The sequence below is a fragment of the Mauremys reevesii genome, linkage group 5 (genome assembly GCF_016161935.1).
Source record: "Mauremys reevesii isolate NIE-2019 linkage group 5, ASM1616193v1, whole genome shotgun sequence".
Classification (NCBI taxonomy): Eukaryota; Metazoa; Chordata; order Testudines; family Geoemydidae; genus Mauremys; species Mauremys reevesii.
This window is the reverse complement of record NC_052627.1, coordinates 52,302,144-52,324,350: the sequence shown is the minus strand read 5'-3', so window position 1 is coordinate 52,324,350 and position 22,207 is coordinate 52,302,144. Positions and strand designations below refer to the sequence as shown.

The following is a 22,207-nucleotide window of genomic DNA, read 5'->3' as shown; positions in this document are numbered from 1 at the left end:
AGACCGCACCAGGTTGGTATAGCTTTGCTTGCGGGCTGCTAGGCTCCTGCTGGCGCGTGGTGCGGCTGCTGTCTTTAGCAGCGAATCGGGCTCTGGACGGATGCACCACTCTGTTTCAGCCATCCACAGCACACAGCTCGATCTGGATGCCACAGCCACACACTCTGTTGGCGCTCTCTTGAATCTGCCATTCTTGTGGCGTCTGAGGAATTTGAATTCATTTTCCTGTGGCGCAGAGAATCTCAGCACTGGGGCGGTTGAATCTCGGCTCGCAGCAGTCTCTCCAGCATGCAGCTCTCCAGCAGAGGGAGCAGAGCAGGCACGGGCAGAGGGAGTCCCACTCCCCTCTGTGCTCTGGGGCTGAGGAGGACGAAGAGTGGCTGACGGGGCTGAAGGTCGAGAGTCGAGCAGAAAGCTCCGGAAAAAGAAGCCGAAGAAGGATGCAGCCGGGAAGGAAAGCCAAAAAGAAAGTGAAGGAGCGGGGATGCGATGCAGAAGTGAAAACAAAAGCGGCAAACACAAGAAAAAAAAAAACCCAGGAGCATGCCAAGAGGGGCCTCCTGCCCAAGGCACAGACGCAGAGGCACAGTGGTGGCGAGGTGCGGAAGTAGCCACGGAGTGCTGCCAGTGTGTGGTCCCCCCGACGGGAATAGTGGAGGGGACTGATGGGGCTGCCCCGCCCGCGACGGGGGAGGGACCCCAGAAGGGAGACCCTGACACCGCGCCCGACCACCGTTCCCACAGAGACCCAGTCCACAGGGTGGACTCCAGGGCACCCTCTCTCACCCAGAGAAGGACTCCCAGGACCCGACCAGGACAGGATCAGGGAACAAGGAAGGAAGAAAAAGTAAGGAAAATATTATTTTTAAATAATTTTTATTATATTTTTTTAAAATAAAAAAATAAAAAAAGAAATATTTATTTTTTTCATTTTAAATCAAACAAACAGCAAAAAGCAGAGTTCACAGCTGGAGCAATGAAGCAAAAAGGAAAAGCCTCAGAGGAGAAAAAAGCAAGAGAGATCAGCAAGAGCACTCTGCAAGCAGGCTCTCCTTTCTTGGGAGAGGCGCCATGGAAGGGCACTCCATGGCCTCAGAGAGCAGCGGGGCAAGGCTCTCTCTGTGGGGGGCAGGCTCTCCTGGCGGTCTGTGTCTCTCTTCTCTCTGCTTGTCTGCTGATGTCTGCATCGTGTCTCTGTGTGGGTGTTGTGGTTGTTGTGCATGTGTGTAGTTGAGTGGTAGACCCTTTTTAATTTGATTTTACGTACTTTTACTTTGCATAACTTTAGACTTTTTTACTTTGCATAGAATGACTTGAAGCTTAACAGGTTTTTTTGCATAAGAGAATTTATGCTTATTTTTACTTTACTTTTGAACTCAAGCCACTTGAGACTTTACTTTGCATAAATGACCACTGGTAGCAGGCCTCAGGAAACAGCCACTTTCAGCACTTTCTTTGCATTTTGGCAGGAGCTGCTTGCAGCTTGCTTTTTTGCTCTGCAGCTTGTGGCCTGCTAAGCTGTACAAGCAGGTTGACACTTGTAAGCACTAACTCAGCACAGGCAGCTTGCGCAGCAGGCTGATGACTTGCACAGCGCTATATTCAGTGCTCCACAGCCTCGCGCTAGCGTTGAATGAATCTCGGACTAGTTCTCTTTCTTCTTCTCTGACTAGTTCTGAGATTTCCTGGACTTTGTGTGAGCAAGACATGGTGAGACTGTGTGATCACTCTCTGTTTTTTCTGTGTTCACCTCCGGAAATCACCCACACCGCCTTCCATCTGGCTCAGACTAGGGCGCTCCCATCGCAGAGGCTTGAAAAGTTCAAGGGACGAAGAGCCAAAAAGAAAAAGGAGGCCAGACCAGCAGAGACCAGGCACAGGAGAGGATGGAGGGGAGGCAGAGCCAGGAGCAGGAGCGAGCAAGAGGCAGAGAGGGGCTGGTGGCAGCAGGCGACCAGGAGGGAGGAGGGGGAGGGGGCAGGCAGGCAGGAAGGCCAGCAGGACACGCTCCGGCGCCTTGTAGATGTTCTGCAAGAACGCCGGGCAGGAGAGAGAGAGGAGCCTGCAGCGCAGTGGCTGAGAGACTCCAACGCCAGAAGTCTGCGCCCGCCTCCAAGTCCCCCCCCCCCAAGAGCCCAAGCAGGGAGGAGGGCGGAGCCCTGCCAGAGGCCTCCAACTGCCTGAGCTGCACACGCACTTTACCAAAATGTTAAGACCACTGTCTTTCTTTACAAATTTACAAGCAACTTCTTCTTCCCATCAACCCCAACCAAAAACATTATTACACCCCCCCATGTATTGTTTTGCTTCAAAGCGGTTTGGTGTTTGTTCTGTCTGTTGTTTTTTGTGTTTCTCTTTGTGTGTTTGTTTTGTGTGTGGGAGTGTAATCTCACTGCTGCAGCTGCAGTGGTGCAGTGCAGACTTGGCTGCAGGGCCAGCTGCAGGGCACACAGCACACACAGCAGTCTGTGTGGTGCATGCACAGTCTGTGCTGTGTATGGGTGTGGGGTGCCTTGAGTGTGCTGCATCCTGTGGGCTGTGGTGGTGTCCCCGAATGTAAGGCTAGCTTCGGCTCATCCATCCTGCCTGTGCTCCAGTCCCCCAAATCCCCCCTCCCCCCCGGGCCCACCTTCCCACCCCACTCCCCTCACCCCACCCCCCCCCTTCCCGCCCCCCCCCCCCCCCCCCTCCACACCCACCCACCAACCCCTATCCAACCCCCCCCCCCCCCCCCCCCCCTGCACCCCACAGACCACTGCCACCTTCACAACCTTCAGCAGCACCCCATAATCAACCAAACCCAAACAAAAACTAATTAAAAAAATTTAAATTAATTTTATGTTTTTAAAACGAAAAAGGGAAGAAAAACGAAATGGGATTCTCTTAAAATTAAATTTTAATTTACAGGACAGTAAAAATCAGCAACAGTCTTCAAGGAAACCCGCCCTCATTCCTGCTCTCTCGCGCCCCTGATGCATCTCTCTTCCTCTCTGTGATGCTGATCTCTCTCAGCGTCAGATGCAGCAGCTAGCGATTTGCCTCAACCTCCCAAGCAACAGCCCCCAGCGCCCAAGCTCTCACACACAGCTCACAGCAATTGTGGAGCAAAACACAGAGATTTCAAGCACACAGCGATCAGCAGCGAGTCATAACGTCGTCCCATCTCCTGATGATCTACTCGCACACTCCTCTCCACCATCTCCCACATTCTGCACTTGCTCAGCCAGTTTCCTGAGCAGTGTTGTCCAAGAGTAGGAGGCCGCCTGAGTAGGGGCTAGGCAGAGCGGCGGTTCCCGGGTAGGGAGCGAGGGGTAGAGGTAACATCCCCAACCCAGCATCCGTGGTGGCAGGTGAAGGTGCCTGCCTGCTGCTTTTCTAAAACGAACAGGTTCGCCAACCTGAACCGCGTCACCGACCACGTCCGCCCCGCCCACGTTGTGGCGTGCCCGTCCGTGACCCTCCGTCCCCACCACAGCACCACAGCTTGCAGCACCATTGAAAAGTAGCCGCTTTGGTGCTGGGGTTGCTGTGGCAGTGTGTGGGATGTGGGATATCCCCATGCCACACCCACCAGCCCGGAATGGCCGCCCGAAGCCATCTATCATACCCAGACCGCAGGATGACAGTCACATTTTTACCACAGTTTGCTTGCTTGGACGTTTTGTACTTTGGCAATGACAAATCCCCCCATCCAACCCCACGCCACGCCAGCCACGCCTGACGGTGGGCTGCTGTCTGCTGTCTTCAAGTGTCCAGGCACTGGCCCGCCACTTGGCTTCTGCACAGTCTGCCTTGTGGGCTGGCGCTTCAGGGCAGCTTCAGGGAGAGGGGGCAGGGACACACAGTTCACAAAGTCCAAAAGCACGCATCCTGAATCCCTTACCATGCCCTCTGTCAATCCCAGACCTGCAGCACTCATGCGGTCCCACCAGTCCCCCATGTTCCACCCCCCCAGAATGCCCTTTCCACCCACCCCCTTTGACCCCACCACCATCATCTACTCCCCTGCGTGCCCTGCTCTCTGCACTCTGTCTGCTCTCCTCTCTCTCCTGCTGCTGCGCTCGCTCCTTTCTCAGCATCTGACTGTGTGGTGATAGGTGGCGAGGGGGCGATGGAGGAGTTGGCGGCCATAAGTGCAGCGATGATCGATCATGGCTCCATGCTCGTGCTCGTGCTGCTGCGGTGGCGCTGTAACCGACCCAGAAGCAGAGAAGAGCGCGAACAGATTTCCGCGAGAAGGGGAGGAGAGGGGCGGGATTTTCGTTCAATGACGACCCCCCCCCATGCCATGCATGGGGTGAATTCCAACAATCCAATGGGCAGCGGGGAGTGCGGGAATAGTGGCCCACTTCCCCCACGTGCGCTTCAAAAAGCAAGGCCTGGCGGAATGTGGACTCAGAAGTTTGTGTTGTTGTATGTATGGATACACAAATTCGACTTATTAAGGTCGAATCCACAAATTCGACTTAAGTAGATTCGAAATAGTCCTGTAGTGTAGACAAGCCCTCAGTCAACTTAGCACTGTCTACACAGGGACTTTAGGTCGGTTTACCAACATGGCTCAGGGGTGTGGATTTTTCACCAATATAGGTAAACTGACCTAATTTTCTAGTATAGACCATGCCTGAATCACATGTAAAAGGTCCTTGTAGCAAAGGATATTTTATCTGAAAGTTTCTGATGTTTTATTAAGTGAATTTTGAAATAGTAGTTTTCTTTTGTACTTCCTGCCATAGTTCATGGCAATTGCACCTGTATTCCTCCTCATTAGTCCACCAAGGGAACCTACTCTTAGACTTCCAGTTCCCCAGACGTTATCTGTCTTGGGCAGAGACACGTGTCTCACTCTCTTCTGACCAGGTTTTTTCTAGGCTGCACAGTTCATACCTACCCTGTGTTATATGCAGCAGGCAAGACTGCATAAAAAGACCTGCATCTGCGGTTTGCTTTTTCTTCAGCAACTATAAACAATATAATTTCCCACAGTTATAAGTTACCACACAGCCATTTCTAAGCAAGCACATTTTTTCTGAAAGTAAGGTAAGATAAAAGTATTTGCATACCCCTCATGCTAAGTATTTCCTAGGAAACCTACTCAACTTTCTTCTCTTAATCCATTGTTTAAAAGAATCCTATGAAACCAATAACACTTTCTAAGACTTACATTAGTCATGTCTCCTAGACAAGATCCATACAGTGCCACAATAACGAATACATATTAGCATTTTAAATACAATGAGATCCTCAGATACTTAAATTTAATTCAATAAAGTTTGTCCAGGATGTTTCAGGAAATTGCTATATATTATTATTCAGTTGCAACTGAATAATAATTGTGTGCTAGTCCAGAATTTTATGATATGATATTACTGGTATATTGTAAAGTTATAACTAATTTTCACATTTATCTTTTCAGAACTTTTAAAATAAGGCAACATTTTTAGGTTTCAGAATGTGTAGTCCCAAGGTAACAGCAAATTGTACTGGAGGAAATAACAGCTCCTTTTGCAAAACACTTCCGTGAGAAATATTATTGGAGAAAAGTGGACTCTGCTGTCAGAAACCAACAAGAGCAACTTATGTACTTCGGTCGCCTCAAGCATAGAGATTGAAATAACCTTGAGAAAGAAAGATATGGCAGGAATAGTGGTGGGTCATCATAGAAGAGAACTGGCTAGTGCAGAGCATATGTTTTTGGGAAATTTGAGCATGGGCATGTATTGGGGTCACCCTGTAAGTAGTAACCATGGCTGCTTGAATCTAGAGTGTAACTGGAGTATGGCTAGCAGGCTGCAGCTATACACGGATGTTCAGGGTGTTACTTGCATATTGGAAGCCTGTTTGTGAGAGGCCCTGGTGGGGGCTACAGTAGCAAACCATTGTGAGGCACTCAAGGTTGCAGAGCAAGTAATGACACATTCGCCTGGATTGCACCCAGGAATGGATTGCACCCTCATTAGTCTGGATTGCACCCAGGAATGTGAGCTGTAGTGATAGGGAGAATACCTGGAGTTTTTTGCTCCTCACCTTTCTAGTCCAGTCCTCATTTGAAGTGAATTCTTCTGAGGATTGCCCCTCACAGCAAAGTTTATTCAAACAGTAAGGGTGGTGATGTGGAGTCTGGGGGTGAACGTGACCCCGTATTCTTTCTTATCTCCTGTGTATAGTGAAATGCAGATTTGTTTTGGCTCCCTCTTGCTGTCTCAAGGATCTTGTTACTACTTATATGTAAATTTGTGCTAACAACACATTCCTTTGTTTAAGATAGACCTGCTTAACCACTCCTGCCTAATTGGGGCTATGTGGGTTTGAAGATATGAATTCCCCCATATGATGGTAGCATAACTTTACTACATAGTAAAGAGACCTCAGTGTCCCCCTATCTAGAGTAGTATGTTGTTACATAGATTTCACCCTGATATTATTGACTAGTGAGTAAGAAGCAAACTGAAGGTTTGAACAAAGCTGCTTTATTGGGTTTTTTTAACCTTAATTTCATTTTCCCAATAATATTTTTATCAATAAATGAGGCTAGGAGTTAAGTGTCTGTGTAAATACCAACATTTCTCTCTCCCAACAAGAATGAAACTCAACAGCTTGGAAGACTGGACAGTATGCATACCAACAGGCAGAGTCTAATCAATTGAGATGAGCTATCGTTAGCAGGAGGAAAAAAAACTTTTTGAAGTGATAATTAAGATGGCCCATAGAAGGTGTGAGGAGAACTTAACATAGGGAAATAGATTCAATTGAATCTACAGGGGATACAGACAGGGGATATTTATTTGAATCTATTTCCCTATGTTAAGTTCTCCTCACACCTTCTATGGGCCATCTTAATTATCACTTCAAAAAGTTTTTTTTCCTCCTGCTAACGATAGCTCATCTCAATTGATTAGACTCTGCCTGTTGGTATGCATACTTCCACCTTTTCATGTTCTCTGTATGTATAAATATCCCGTCTGTGTGTTCCATTCTATGCATCCGAAGAAGTGAGCTGCAGCTCACGAAAGCTCATGCTAAAATAAAATTAAAAACAAGCTATATCACAGCTATTGCTTCCCCCATCCACCAGGCCAGTAAGTCTATCATACAGGGGCTCAGTCTAGATGATCACAATGGTCTCTTCCGCCAGCTGAATACTGTAGTCAATAGAGCTAGTTTATCCTTTTATTTTAGTTATCAGTAAGGCAAAAACTTTATTTCATGTCATTTCTCATCTCTCCACCCCACCCCACCCACGGCAGAAGGGGGAAAGCTTGAGTTTTCACTAAGGAAAAATCTCAGTTTTTTCTATTCATCTTTGTAGCAGCTGGAGGAAAAGGTAAAGTCTTCATCCCCACAGTCTTGTAGCCCAGGGGTAGGCAACCTATGGCATGGGTGCTGAAGGCGGCATGCGAGTTAATTTTCAGTGGCACTCTCACTGCCTGGGTCCTGGCCACTGGTCTGGGGGGCTCTGCATTTTAATTTAATTTTAAATGAAGCTTTTAAAACATTTTAAAAACCTTATTTACTTTACACATAACAATAGTTTAGTTATATATTATAGACGTATAGAAAGAGACCTTCTAAAAACATTAAAATGTATTACTGGCACACGAAACCTTAAATTAGTGTGAATAAATGAAGACTCGGCACACCACTTCTGAAAGGTTGCCGACCCCTGTTGTAGCTTAACACATGATACACAGGGTCCTGGTTCCAATGCAAAGTACAGCTCAAGTGCCCCCAGTCTGACACATAACCAGTGGCGGCTGCTGCTGCAGGCACGGTTGTTGTGTTGGGTTCCCTGAGGGTTGAGGAGCCAGTTCCACACTCAGCACGCTGGAGGGCGGACGCAGCAAGGAGGGGGAATAGGAACGCGAGCTACATTTGGGAGAAATTTCCTAGTGCTACTCCCGGGCCTTTGTCCACCAGCAGGACCGGGCGGAGCCTCCCCGGCTGCTGGGTGCAATGACAGGTGCGCCACGTGACTGGCGCTTGGGCTTGCAGGAAGCAAGACACGCCCATAATAGAATGTTGGGCTGGTCGCTGCTGCGGCCGCTCCGCCCACTTAGAACCTTGACGCACCTTCTGCGGCCAGAGACGCCGCTGCGCCGGGGCAGAGAGGGGGCGCGCGCGGGCGGCAGGCAGGTGCCGGGGGAGGCGCCGTGCCCGTTCTTCCCGCAGGAGCGTCCGGGCGCGCGCAGCGCGCGAGGGGCGGTTCGGGGCGGCGGGGGCCCATTTAACCCTGCGAGTAGCTCCTCGCGCGCCTGTCTCTGGCGCCTGCTCCGGAGCGTTAGTGCAGCCGGGGGTAGTGCTGCTCTGCGGAGCTCTGCCCAGGGCACCTCCGGGTGCCTGTGCGCGCGCGGGTGGGGCGCTCGCCCTGTCACCTGCCTACTCGTGCAGCAACGAGTACGCCGCTTGTTGGTGGCAGTGAAGTTAATGTGTGGGCAGGGTGGGCTGGAGCGGGCGCTGCGTGTCCCCTAAGGGATCGGCGGAGGTCTGAGCGCCGCCCCCCCCCCAGCTAGCGGAGCGTGCCGGGGGGTGTTTCAGCCGCTCTACAGCTGACGGGCTCTCTCGGGATTCTTGTGCAGCCCGGTCCAGGTTTACTGGCTGGCGCGCCCCGTGTATGTTGGGAGACTCGGGGTGTGCCCGGGGATTAGCCTAGCAGCTGTGGTGCTGTGCCCACTGGGTACGAGTCTGCTCCGCGCCTGTGCTTTTATCGCAGGTGGGGAGGGCGCCCGCCACTTCTGCAATCAGCGCCGTCTCGGGGCGCTGCTGCTGCCCGCGGGGGTGCCTGCTACATGGCGCAGGCAGGGCTGGGCGAGGGGAGGCAGCACGGCTGGGCTCCGCGGCCGCCGGTGCTGATGTCACTGCTGTGCTCATCGCTGCGTTGCTGATCCTGCCGCCGCCTCTCGCTGCTGCCGCTGCCGCCTTTGCTCTAGGACTGTAACGGCGCTGAGCGGGAGCGGCCGGCCGGGCTCCGGTGGGTGGGCAGGCGGTGGGGGTCACAGAGAGGCCGCTGCTTCCTTTCCATCCCGTGGCTGGCTCGCTCGCTCGCCCTGTCTGGGGCTTTGTTGTCTCTCAGCTGGGTCGGACGGCGCGTTACTGTGAGCTGCGTTTCGCCAGCATCCTCCTGGCCCCACCGCTCCGTGAATGATTTAAACCTTCAAACCCAGCCAGAGCGAGCTGCCCTTTGTCTCCGCCGGGAGCATGTGGGTGAACCCCGGGGAGGTGCTGCTGGCAAACGCCCTGTGGGTCACGGAGAGGGCCAACCCTTACTTCATCCTGCAGAGAAGAAAGGGGCATGGAGGAGATGGAGGCGGCGGAGGACTGGCTGGTAAGGGAGAAGAGGGCTCCTCTTTATAGCCACACACTGCATTTCAAGCCTACTTTGCCTTTAGCTGATTTGGCCCAATCTTCATTTTATTGAGCTCAGCATTTGGCACTTTGGTGTAATAATGACTATTTAGAACAGAAGCGTGCCCCACCTAGGCAATGCGTCCATCTGACACAGGTAACAGGGAAAATCCTGACTGTCTTTTCTCTCATGCAGTGCCCCTGACTACAGCTACACCAGATCCCCTCCTGTCTTCTGTTTGGCTTTATCATCGTTTATTTAATCGCAGGGGCCATATATCCAATGCTGCTGCTGCTGTTAGGTTATTGTTTAGTGAATGATTTGTCAGAGGATAATCATTTCCCACATCAATAACAATAAGACAGTAGCAGGTCTCAAAGGAGAGAGGGTGAATTCAGGTGAGGGGAGCTGTGTGAATTAAAATAATGGTATGGGGGGGGGAAATGTAATCATCAGGTTTTGTGATTAGGGGACTATAACTATTTTTCACCACATTCCCAAGAGTTCTTATCTCTCTGCCAGGGAAAATGTTATTCCAGTGGAGCCATTGAGGGTTACTACTTGACAGTTAGCAGAGTGCTGTAGTATTAGGATAGTATTAAAATAATTTGTCTTTATTTGTAAATACTGTAAAGGTTTCCCTAGTACTTCACAATATCTGTAATTGTATAAGATTAGCTAGAAAACAAAACAATAGTCTTTGATCTCTTGATACATTCACGTGCAATTTGCAAACATTCTTGTATTTTGATGAGCTTGCTTTTCTATTAATACATATTCATCTAAAAAAACCTAGTCATATACACATATCTGGCAGTAAGGGAGCGGTTTTGCTTTTGAATCTCTACTGTATGTCCCTTTTGGGATGTCCTAGATAATGTATGTGTTTTCAAGAGTAACTTTTCATTCATATTATGATTATATGAGTTCTCTAAATATTTAGTATATTTTGGCCAGTATAAATTACCATCAGCATTGAAAGCTTTACATTACTGGGATCATCTCACCCTGACAGTATTTATTTAAATGTTATGTAACATATACCTTTAATATTTGGATTCAACATTGCCCTACCTATGGTGTGTGTGTGTGTGTGTGTGTGTGTATGTGTGTATATAGATATAAGCCTTGAAAATTGACTTTTTCTAGATTAAAAAAATACATGAATTGAGAATGTAGAACTCAACTCAATTTTATTACCAACTGTTCTTCCTGAATCAATACAAAACTCTGAATAAGTGAAACTTAAAAGAATAAGGTTTTTTGTGTGTGTGTTTGTTTTTTTTTGCTTAATCCATGTATGCTGAAACAAAATTTCTCTAAACTAGTCAAAATGCATATTGTGGAGTGCTTGCATTTTTGGTGCTAGGCTCTATGTAGCTTTATTAGAGAATTCCATTTTTATTTGGGCCTGGTATTAGATTGTAAATTATTTTCAAGCAAGGACAACATAAGTGCCTTTGCATGGTGATTTTCCAGTTGTAGTGACAATCTCAGGGATATTTGTTCATTCTTCACCCATCAGCATTGTATGTTGATGAACCTACTCATAGGTGCTGGAACTAGGGTGCTGATGGAGGTCTGGGAGGTGCTGCCTCACTCCCTGGTTTGAAGTGGTTTCTATCATATACAGGGTTTTACAGTTTGGTTCAATGGCTCTCAGCACCCCCACTATACAAAGTGTTCTAGCACCCCTGAACCTACCTATTTTCTTCATAAAGAGTGGCTGAAATACTGCTTCTCCCTGGCCAGGGTAAATTATCGGCAGTCACTCCATATTGGCTGCTGGTATTTCCTTTCATGGAAATGAGCGACAAATCCATCTTAAATGACTCTCTCCCCTCAGAAGTGTGCTACTCATAAACTTGCCGAAGAATTCATCACATATTCTAATCCCATGGATTGCAAGATTGCTTCTTATGATTCTTTCCATTATCCTAATAATGTATAGTAACTCCTCACTTAACATTGTAGTTGTGTTCCTGAAAAATGCAACTTTAAGCAAAATGATGTTAAGCGAATCCAATTTCCCCATAAGAATTAGTGTAAATGAGGGGGTTAGGTTCCAGGGAAAAATTTTTCACGAGACAAAAGACAGATATATATTCACATACATGCGCACGTGCACACACAGTATAAGTTTTAAACAAACAATTTAATACTGGTACACAGTGATGATGATTGTGAAGCTTGGTTGAGGTGGAGGAGTCAGAGGGTGGGATATTTTCCTTACTGCTAAATGATGAACTAGCAATTGGCTGAGCCCTCAAGGGTTAACTCTCTCTCCAAGGCAGCAGGAATGGAGGGAGATATGCACATTTCCCCTTCAAGTACACTGCCTTGTTAATTAGATCAGCTTGCTGCAAGCTCCCTCAGTCCTGACCCCTGGTGTGTCCCCCCGCTCTATGGAAGATGGGGTAAGCGGGGTGCAGGACAGGGAGGAGGGGGACACCCTGACAGCCTCCCTCTTCCTTCCCTCCCCCCCCCCGCACAACAAGCAGGAATCTCGGGGACCAGCTCCAAGGCAGAGGGCAGGAGCAGCACATGGCAGTGGTGGGAGGGACAGCTGCAATTGCTAGCCTGCTGGGCAGCTGCTGCACAGGTAACTTAAGGGAGCGGGGAGCTGATGGGGGGGGGCTGCCAATCCACCCTGGTTCCAAGCCCCCAGCAGCTAGCTGCAATGGGCTGCTTTTCCTGCAAACAGTAGACAAAGCAGGCAGCTGCCAAACAACGTTAGAAGGAACATTACACAACTTTAAGCGAGCATGGTCCCTAATTGATCAGCAACGAAACAAGAAACAACGTTAACCGGGACGACTTTAAGTGAGGCGTTACTGTAGTATCTTTTCAATCAGAGGAAGAGTTATTGCGAACATTTGGGGGCTTATTCTCAACTGGTCTAAAATGCAGCATGCATGCATAACTAGGATTCTGTGTATATGTACAATTGTGTATGTGGTGTTGTGGGTGGTGATATAACTGTACAGATTTAGAGGCCGCTTCTGAAAATGTATTCTTGTGAGTTTATACTTGCATCTTTGAGTAGGGGTAGGACTGTTACATTCTTTTGGAGTAAACCAGGCTATTGCATCATCTTCTCTCAGTAGGCCCACATTATTGGATAGGAAACTGAAGTTCAGAAGTAACTCAAAGAAGTTAGATGTTCCCTTTGTTCTGGAGTTTTGATTCTTGAGATGTATGCCATTAAGTGGACCGTGTGAACTCCAGTGTATATAATAAACAGTATGTAGTGCATATTGTCTTATGACAAACTGTTCTATACAGTCCCATATATTTGTTGTAAACTGCTGTTCATGTATGTTTGTATATGCACCCTGCCTTGAATTGCACTTCACCTGGGAATGTGGTAATGGTAATAAATAACTAAATCTTTCCTTTACTGCTAGCAGTTTTTCACACATGAAATATTATTCTCTCTAGGCTTTTGATTTTTTTTGTTTTTGTTTAGCAAGAAATGTTTTTGTAGCCTTTTCCATGAGGAGATATGGATACTGCTTGCTGATAGGATCGTACCTAAACAAATATGCATAGTATATAGAAATAGTCTTCATAAAATCATTAGTATTAGTGATAATGCCCACAATTTTCACTCAGGAACAAGATCCCAGTGTGACAGGTGTTGTATATCCACTCAGGAAGATGACAGTCTTTACTCCAACGAATTTATAGTATAATTTAGTGTTTGCAATCTAGAACCCATCAAGGGAGAAATGAAACTTTTCTTGTGTATGTATCTTGAGCGAACTCTTGGCACCACTTCACTTTGTCATATACTTGGGTAAACCTGACTGAAATACTCTAAAAAATGTGCTTTTAGAGACCTAAGTGTCCCCCTATCTAGAGTATAAAACTACTGAAACTACCCGAAGAAAAGCTCTGTGTAAGCTCGAAAGCTTGTGTCTCTCTCCAACAGAAGTTGCTCCCGTAAAAAATATCACCTCACCCATCTTGTCTCCACTGAAACTTTACACAGTCAACAGGGAGATGTATCTTGACAAATTGATCCCATTTGGGATGGTCCCTTAGAAATCCTGGAAATTGTGACTATAGTACTGTACTCTCAGAGCAGTTATCTGTTCCTGTTTAAAGAAACATGCAAGTGGAATTAGCAGGATGATACTGCTTAAAGAAATATTTTCTTTCATTCATAATTCTGTTTGCAGTGACACAATACTGAAATTAGGTTGGTTAGATTATCTATTTACATGCCCTAAAATATAGTCCATCAGTGGATACAGCGTCATGTAACAGTCTGTAAAATTTGAGGTGATCCCTGGGGGAAAACAAATCATTCATACTTAGACAACTGAAAATATCGTGTATATAAGGTTTTCACCATGGTAGAGTTATCAGCATGCTTTGCGCTAAAAAGGAGACTCAGTTTATCCCAGAAATGTGTCCTAAAGATGCAAACATTTTTTGTTTTTCCTTCTTGTGATGACTTCTGCTGACCTGTTTCCCCCAGTACTGGCACACGAGGAAGTTTTGCCTCAGGTTTTAAAATGGCAACTGTCTTGCAAACTAGTTAGAAGAAGAACTTGTTACCACAAGAAAGTTTCATCAGTATAACTAAAGTTAACTATATGCAAACCCCTGTTTGATACTGATATTTTGGTATGAGTGGCTTATTTTGGTTTAGCTTGGTACTTGTAAGTTCTTTAGGACAGGGATCACATTTTTTGTTGTATGTTAGCAAAGAGTATGCTTACATTGCAGTTAAACACCCAAGGCTGGCCTGGATCGGCTGACTCGGGCTCATGGGGCTTGGCCTAAGGGGCTGTGTAATTGCTGTGTGGACTTTGCAGTCTGGCTCCAGCTCGAGTCCAAATGTCTACACTGCAATTAAACAGCTCCTTAGGCCAAGCCCCGCAAGCCTGAGTCAGCTGACCTGGGTCAGACGTGGGTTTTTAACTGCGGTGTAGATATACCCTTAGAGCCTGGGCTCCAGCCCATGTCCAAGTGTCTACACTGCAATATTATAGCTCCACAGCCCAAACCCCACAAGCCTAAGTCAGCTGACCCAGGCCAGCTGCAAGTGTTGTGCTGCAGTGTAGGCATATCCACAGTGACTAGAACAGTGGGCCATGGTCAAGGACTGGGGCTCTTGCGAGCTACCACGATACGCATAATAAATAACGAGCTTAAGCTGATTATTTTGGTTTAGTTCAAATTGCTCTTATGCACTCATATACTAAAATCAGAGTGCCCACATAGCTTTTTTGTACCAGTGTAGCTATATTGGTTTAAAAATCAGTTTACGTTATACCACTGCAATGTTCTTTTGCAGGCAAGCCCTAATAGAAGATATGAGTTGTTGGGATTTTTTATTTCAATAAGAGGGTAAAAAATGGACGTGGCTTTTGGCAAATTGGGTTTTAATAGCCACTCTGTAAACTCACCCTTTATCTTGAATCACTTCATTAATTTTTCAGGATAAAACTAAAAGCTTATTTTTGTGGTTTTAAAAAAAATCAGTGTTTGATTAACATGTCACTTTTTGCACTAGGCTTGCAAGCTGTTCCTGTATATCTTATGAAGTATCTGACCGTCAGACATGGAGTTTGATCTTCTCTCTGTTTATCAATATGGCAGATACCTTTATTGTATTATCTTCCTCCATGGTTGTAGGATCTCCCATATCCCTATGACATCTTCTTCTGTTTTTCCACACTTCAGATTTCCATTCCTCTCCCAATTTGACAGCAACCAGTTCTCTTGACCTAAGAGATCTTTGGCCAGAGCTAGTTGGATACAAATTGGCTGTGGTTGGGCAACACAAAGTGCTCCTTCCCTGTGAGGGTCAAGTGTTCGTATGGGATTTTCACCCTTGGGCAGTGATTGAGAGATAAAGTAGAACTTGGATCTTCCCCATGGTGACACAGAGCTCAGTCCTTGATATAATATTCCTGTAGATTTTTGTTTTTTTTTCTTTCTTAAAATGTAGTGCTTAATTTTTAACACAACAAATAGATTAAAGAGAAGTCTCTGGATATCAGCTTTCTTCTATAGCAAAGCTTGTCAGATTTATTTTGGAGAGAATATCATAGGGAAATAGTATTGTGCACTTCTAATTGGTAATGAAAACACACATTTGTATAAAGTGCACAGAAAGTCAGGGGTTGTGGTTTCTATGACTGATTTGTGTAAACAAAAAGAGAAGCATATTCCTTTTGCTAAAGATGTGGTAGCTTGATATGAAATGTGATTGCTTTTTGTTTGTTTGTTTGTTTTTTTAAAGTGACCACTTGTTAAAGTATGTTTGGATACCTAGGCAAGTAGCAGATTTTGTGTCTATTTTCAAGAGTCATGTCTGTGGTATGAATTGTTTTGTAAATGAAGTATTTATGCTAGCAGCTGGATCACCATGTATGAAAGCACTCATTGAAAGCTGTGAAGTAATACTGTAAGTCCAGAAAATGTTGCCAAAGATCTTTCTAGTACTTAATTGGTAGACATCAGATGGCTGATTTGCTGGTGTAACGTTGTCTGTTCTCACCAAATATTTCTTTGTGGTGGGGAATGAGGATTGTCGCTGTTACATTGGAAAGGAGGAATGGAAAGAGACTGGTTGACTGGTTCTTGTTGGTGAATGCCAAGTTAAGTGACATGAAATGAAAGTGTCATTGTTACCCTGCACAGTACCATTATGTGGTACTGTTGATGTTATACCAAGACATTGTTACCCCAAGTTTGGAGAAGGAATACAGTTTCCTCACAAGTACAGCTAAAGGATTTCTTGTGGTTGAGGAAAGCATTGTTTACAAACCTTTATTTATAGATACTTAAAACTTTTTTGAAAAATCACCCTTTAGTCCAACTTGTCACCTCACTCTATGAAAGGTGTTTCATTCTTTTGCAGATTTTGCACTTGCTTTTTTCATTCCTGTTTAGTACAGACTGCTAGGAACTCAGTAGGTACATAGTTTTCAATGAAGAACACATGCTTTATGTAACTTGTAATTGTATTATTTCATTTCAATTTGTGCAAATAACATTGCATATATGTAGGTCACCATTTATTTTCTTGAGGCATATGAGTGTCTTTAAGTATTGGAACTTTGATTTTAATCAGCTGTGACCTTTCACACACCCAGACTAATATTCCCTCTTCTGCCCTATTCTGTCTTCACTCCCTCCACCCAATCCCTCCCCACTTCTTATTTAAAAGGGGGAAAAAAACTTAGCAAGTCTGTTTGTTTGGTTTTCTTCTGGGAGCCATATACTTCTAATGTATCATTCATGACTTAATGTCTCCATCAGAATCTGTTAAATGGAGATATTTGGGGGCTCAGTGGAAAGACCACCAGACCTTCTTACACCCTTTTGATATAATTTTAAAGGCATCTATAGTTATTGTGTGCATACACATTCTGGGTTTGTCTACACTGGGGAAACAAGTGGTATTTTAAAATATTAACATTTTTATACATTTTTAAAATGTTACTTAACTCCTAGCATTGACAAAGACAGTCATATACATAAATTCAGTTTTGTCTTCCTCAGTTTGCAGCCAGACGTCTACAGTGCTGCTTAGTAGTAGCTTTGCCAAACAGCAGCAGAGTGAAAATAATTAGACTTAGGTCTGTTTCATTTTTGGTATTCAGAAGCCTGTAGTCATCAAATGAACTGTTGAGACGTCAATTTCATATTATGACTGCTTGGGAAAAAGGTATGAACAGCGTCAGAGGCAGGCACTGAAAATATTCACATGGGTAGAAGACTTAAAAACAGAAGGTTGAGGGGGGGATTAGATCTTGTCTACATTAGAAAATATGTTGTGTTGTGTGTGGGGGGGGGTTGTTTGTTTCTGTTTTTGTATAATTTAAGGTAAATCTGTATAACCCCCATGTGAACTCCTTTTATTCTGGTATTGATATATTTTTTTTGGCTTAGTTGATGTTGCTTGGGAAGGGATTCAAGCTAAATGTATAATTACTGGTAAAATGTTCCCTTCTAGGCAAACCATTAGGCCTTGTCTACAGTGCAACTTCACAGCGCTGCAACTTTCTTGCTCAGGGGTGTGAAGAAGTGCTGCAAGTTTCAGCGCTGTAGAGTGGCAATGTAGACAGTGCACCAGCGCTGGTAGCTACTCCCCTTGTGGAGGTGGGAGAGCTCTCGCCCAACGCTGGTGCTGCGACTACACAGCCACGTTAAGCTCTGCCATGGCAGCGCTTTAACGTTGCTAGTGAAGACAGATATTGCTAATCTAAGGGTTTCTTCCTCTATAAGGGATTGTCTACACTGCCCCAGGGTTTGGACTATGGGGTGTGAATAGCCCTTTGCACCAAAGTGCACCTGTGGATGCTGCAGGTGCGAACTGAAAGATTCCTTGTTCCCATTAACATAGTCCCCTTCAAACAGAAACTTCATATCTATCAGTTACCTAGCCAGTTGCTGAGAGACTTCCTCTCCAAGCAGAATGTGGGAATGGGACCCTGGTAGAAATTCCAGCACCTTCCTTGCTTCTCAAAAGTTGAAGGTGGCAGGGGCTGGGTTTCTCCACAGGATGTTGCTTTTAAACCACTCTGTTGGCACTATTTGTCAGACTAGAATGTTCGGTTTTCCAGCTAGTAGAAGTTTGTTTAACTTTCTGAGAATGGCATCAATTTATTAATCTAGTGCAGTGGCTCTCAACCTTTCCAGACTACTGTACGCCTTTCAGGAGTTTGATTTGTCTTGTGTATCCCCAAGTACCACCTCACTTTAAAACTACTTGCTTACAAAATCAGACATAAACATACACAAGTGTCATAGCACGCTGTTACTGAAAAATTGCCTACTTTCTCATTGTTACCATATAATTATAAAATAAATCAATTGGAATATAAACATTGTACTTACATTTCAGTGAATGTATACAGAGCAGTATAACAAATCATTGTATGACATTTTAGTTTGTGTTTACTTTGCTAGTGCTTTTGTTGTAGCCTGTTATAAAACTAGGCAAATATCTAGCTGAGTTGATGTACCCCCTGCAAGACCTCTGCATGGACCCAGGGATACATGTACCCTTGGTTGAGAACCACTGACCTAGTGTCATTAATGAAGTCCCTAGAACTACTCACATGAGTAAGGCAAATAAGATTTTATTCATAATATTAACTGTGGAGTTTTGAGTGTTGTTTACACTGGCCTTTGACAGGTATGTCATTGGACCTCTTCCTGTAATAAAAATAAATGAGTGAGCGGATTACCTAATCAGCCATGAGGACTGCCTTGCAAAAGTAGGGGAAAATAATGATTCATTGTAGTGACTAAGGAAAATAAAATTACCTTCACATACTGAACATCTTGGCTATTTTGTTTTTGTTGTTGTTGTGAGTCACTTTTTATAACCTAGCTAATGACATCCAAGCTTTAGGACAACTCTTTTCACAACCTATTACAGCTGTACAAAATTTAATTCTTAGGGCCAGGTCATGGTGTAAATCAGCATAGCTTCATCAAAGATTGCCTCTAGAAGTGACCAAGTAGTTAATTCTACAGACCTACATGATCCTTAGCCTCTTTGGTAGAGCTTCCTACGTCTTTAGCAACTGTACTGGGAGTGTGACAGATAGGGCTATTGCAGGAAATTTCCCTGAAAAGTCTTACTGAATTACATTTAAGTATCGTTGGAGTCCATTGTATTGAATGCAAAGGTAATGTATTATTTTGAGCACTGGAAGTGTGAACTTCAAAGGACTATATTGAATAATGGGTCAGACAAGAATGGACTTGGAAAAACAGTGTGAAGTGGTTTGCTGGTAAAATCTCTAGGGGGAGGTGAATGCAAAGTCCCACCTCCAGTTATACAGGTACCCAGCCTTTTGAAGCTGTGCCCTGAGGAGGGGCCCCTTTTCTGCTGATTATCTGTTCCTGGAATCTGAAGATCAAAGGCCAAAGCTGTATAAAGGAAAGACGTAGGGCTTGTCTACACTGGCAGTTTACAGCGCTGCAACTTTCTCGCTCAGAGTTATGAAAAAACACCCCCCTGAGTGCAACAAGTTTTGGCGCTGTAAAGCGCCAATGTAGACAGTGCACCAGCGCTGGTAGCTGTGCCCCTCGTGGAGGTGGGTTTTTTAGAGCACTGGGAGAGCTCTCGCCCAGCAGTTTGCCTTGACCACACAAGCCATGTTAAAGCACTGCCAGTGTAGACTAGCCCTAACTCATTCCTGAGGGATGCTTGTACTGAGATAAAACTGTTATGAACTTGTCACCACAGAATAACCCCTTTGTGGGGTTTGATGTATTGTTCGCTGACCAGAGCCCTTGTTGGAGTTGGGTGGGTGATCACTAGTAGTCTTATTAACATGCATGTAGGTTCTTGTACTGTTTTTAATGTTTTCTCTCTCATGCTTTCAGCTTAATAAATGTGCTTGCTTAGAGCTATTTGGTACCTTGAAATTGTGGGTAATTACACTGCTTATAGTCTCTGAAGAGAAAGCAAAACACTGAAGTTGGCTTGTCTAGGCATTCTGGTTCACTGCTACAGCGAAGGCATGGAACTGTGCAGCCTGAAAAAACCCAATCAGAGGGAGCAAGATGTGAATCTCTGCCCAAGAGAGGTGATGGCTGCGGGGGGGGGTGGGCAGAAAACTAAAAATGGGTGCCCTTGCTGGACCATGGAGGGGGAAATACAGGTGCAGTTGTCCTGAACTTTGACAGGCTCTTTAATGATTACTGTTTACAGAAGTACCCATTATGGGCTCACGATGTATAGTGGAAAGGGAAGGGGACCATCAACACACTTCACGTATTGGGAGGCCATTGAATCATACGTCTTTTATTTGGTGTTTAAAACATCACACTGAAAAGTAATACGAATGTTTTGAAAAATTACTAATAAGTGACCTGATTTTTGCATGCTCTCCTAGGGCCAGAGTGGTTCTGTGAGTAGGTCTGCTGAAGTCAATGGGTAGCTGCTCACCAATGTGACGGGGGGAGCGTCACAATCTGACTAAATCTTTGTTCTGTTGGAATTTAGTTGATACAACATGTAGTGCTGGACTTGCTCTTATGTCTTGCAGTTTAGCATGTAAATCTTTAATAGAAAAAAATAAATCTCTGACTGAAGATGACCTGAGGATTGTACACTGTGGTTATAATTCTTCATAGAGTTACTGTCTTTTTTTAATAATATAATTGATAGAAAATTTTAAAATAAATACTAAGAGAAAAAAGTGAGATTTTGGTAGGCCACGTGTAAAATTATGCGAATTAAGAAGAGCTCTGCATAGTCCTGAAGTGACTCCTCTGCAGGCGTAACAGTGGCAGTTGACCGTGGTGGCTCAGCAAAGGCCGTAGTGAACGTATTTGGTGAGAAATCAGTCATGGCAGATCGGTATGTCTTCAGTAAGAGTCAGTTTTTCTTAGTGCAGGTTGCCTATTATACTGAATGTTGTGGGAGTAATGGATCATTGGGATTGGATGGAAAATTCCAAAAAATCACTAAGAAAACTTTCAAGTTGAACTGGAAGTTTCACAGTCTGCTGTTGTCCTCAGGTTTTTGACAAATAGCTTGTGTAATAGGCAGCTGTTGCTGTATCATGCAATGACTTTTTAAGGTTGAAGGGTTACTGTACTTCATCACCCAGGTGACAGGGTCTAACTTGTTTTAGATAACAACAACAAAAAATTGCCGTATAGTCCAAGTCCCTGATCTTGCAATCAGACCTTCCTTCTACCCCACATGAAGCCCTCTTTGTCTAAGGGGCTCTGTGTAAGTACAAGTGTCCGCTCATATGGATGTGGTTGTTCTCAAACGGGGTGGGAGCCAGAAGATTGTGTGTGCCCGTGTGCATCTTCAAATATAAAGTTTTCATAAAACCAAACAAATGGAGGATTACTCCATAGGACTGTATTTAAAAACTTGCCTAGATGGAATATAATTGTTTACTCATGGGAAATTTAAATATGCTTTCAGTTAAAACACCAATTGCTGCACCGAAATCTGCAGAAGCTATTTTTATTGAAAACTGTAATTACTGAATATACTTAAAGAAAGGAACAAAATGGGGAGTAGAAACATTGTCCATGGCAAACATTCAAAGATGACTGTGGCATGTTGTCAAGAGCATAAAGTAAACTGAAAAAAGAGAAACATGTTTTTCCTCTAGTAACTTTCATGTGTAGTTATTTTAGAAGTTACTTTTAACAATAGTAGGTTAAAATACTCAGGAGAGAGAGTGTGTGGTTTTATGTGTTTGTTTGGAAGTTGATAATATCCTGTACTGCTAAGTAGGGCTCTGACCCACAAGTAGCTCCAGGCAGACTGACAACTACAACGAACGGGGTTGCATGCAAGTGCAGTCTGCCTGCGCAGAGTAATTTGCAGAATCTGTGTAGTATTTCAGGCTCTGATCCTGTAAACACCTATCTCTAATGGGATTACTTCTGGCATTAAACTACTCACCTGAATGAGTGCTTGCGGGATCAGGGCCCTCATTTTAATTACTATGGGGCTGATCCTAAAAACCCCTACTCACTTGAATAATTCTTGCTCACAACAAGAACTAGTCATATGAATAAGGTCTAATAGGTTTTTAGTACTGTGAAACTTGAAATCTTTTTATTTTGTTGTAAGGTTGCTATTAACATACAACATTCTGAAATACTGTAGAAAAGTCCAAACAGTAGTCATGTTTGTCCATAATTTTTCACGGATATAAAAATGGCTGTGTAATTCAAGGGTTAACTCATGCTAGAGGATGTAACCATGATTTGGGTAATACATTATTTTGGGTAAATGGTGAATTAAGACGTATATTTTTAATTTTTTTCAATTACATCTTTTCGTTTGATCTCTCATATATTCATTGCTAATATGTAGCAGAATGTACTTGCTCTGTCATGAGTTAATAA

General features: G+C 44.6%; 1 protein-coding gene across 2 annotated transcripts in view; it reads left to right on the top strand.

The window, feature by feature from the left end:
- Window positions 1–8,073: 8,073 nt before the first annotated feature.
- The window catches only part of TBC1D9 (TBC1 domain family member 9), an 81,670-nt gene continuing 67,536 nt past the window's right edge, over window positions 8,074–22,207 (top strand). For both annotated transcript variants that reach the window (XM_039541151.1, XM_039541150.1), the window contains exon 1: window positions 8,074–9,322. In XM_039541151.1, coding sequence (XP_039397085.1) covers window positions 9,196–9,322 — 127 coding nt within the window. In that variant the 5' untranslated portion in view covers window positions 8,074–9,195. The remainder of the gene's footprint in view (window positions 9,323–22,207) is intronic.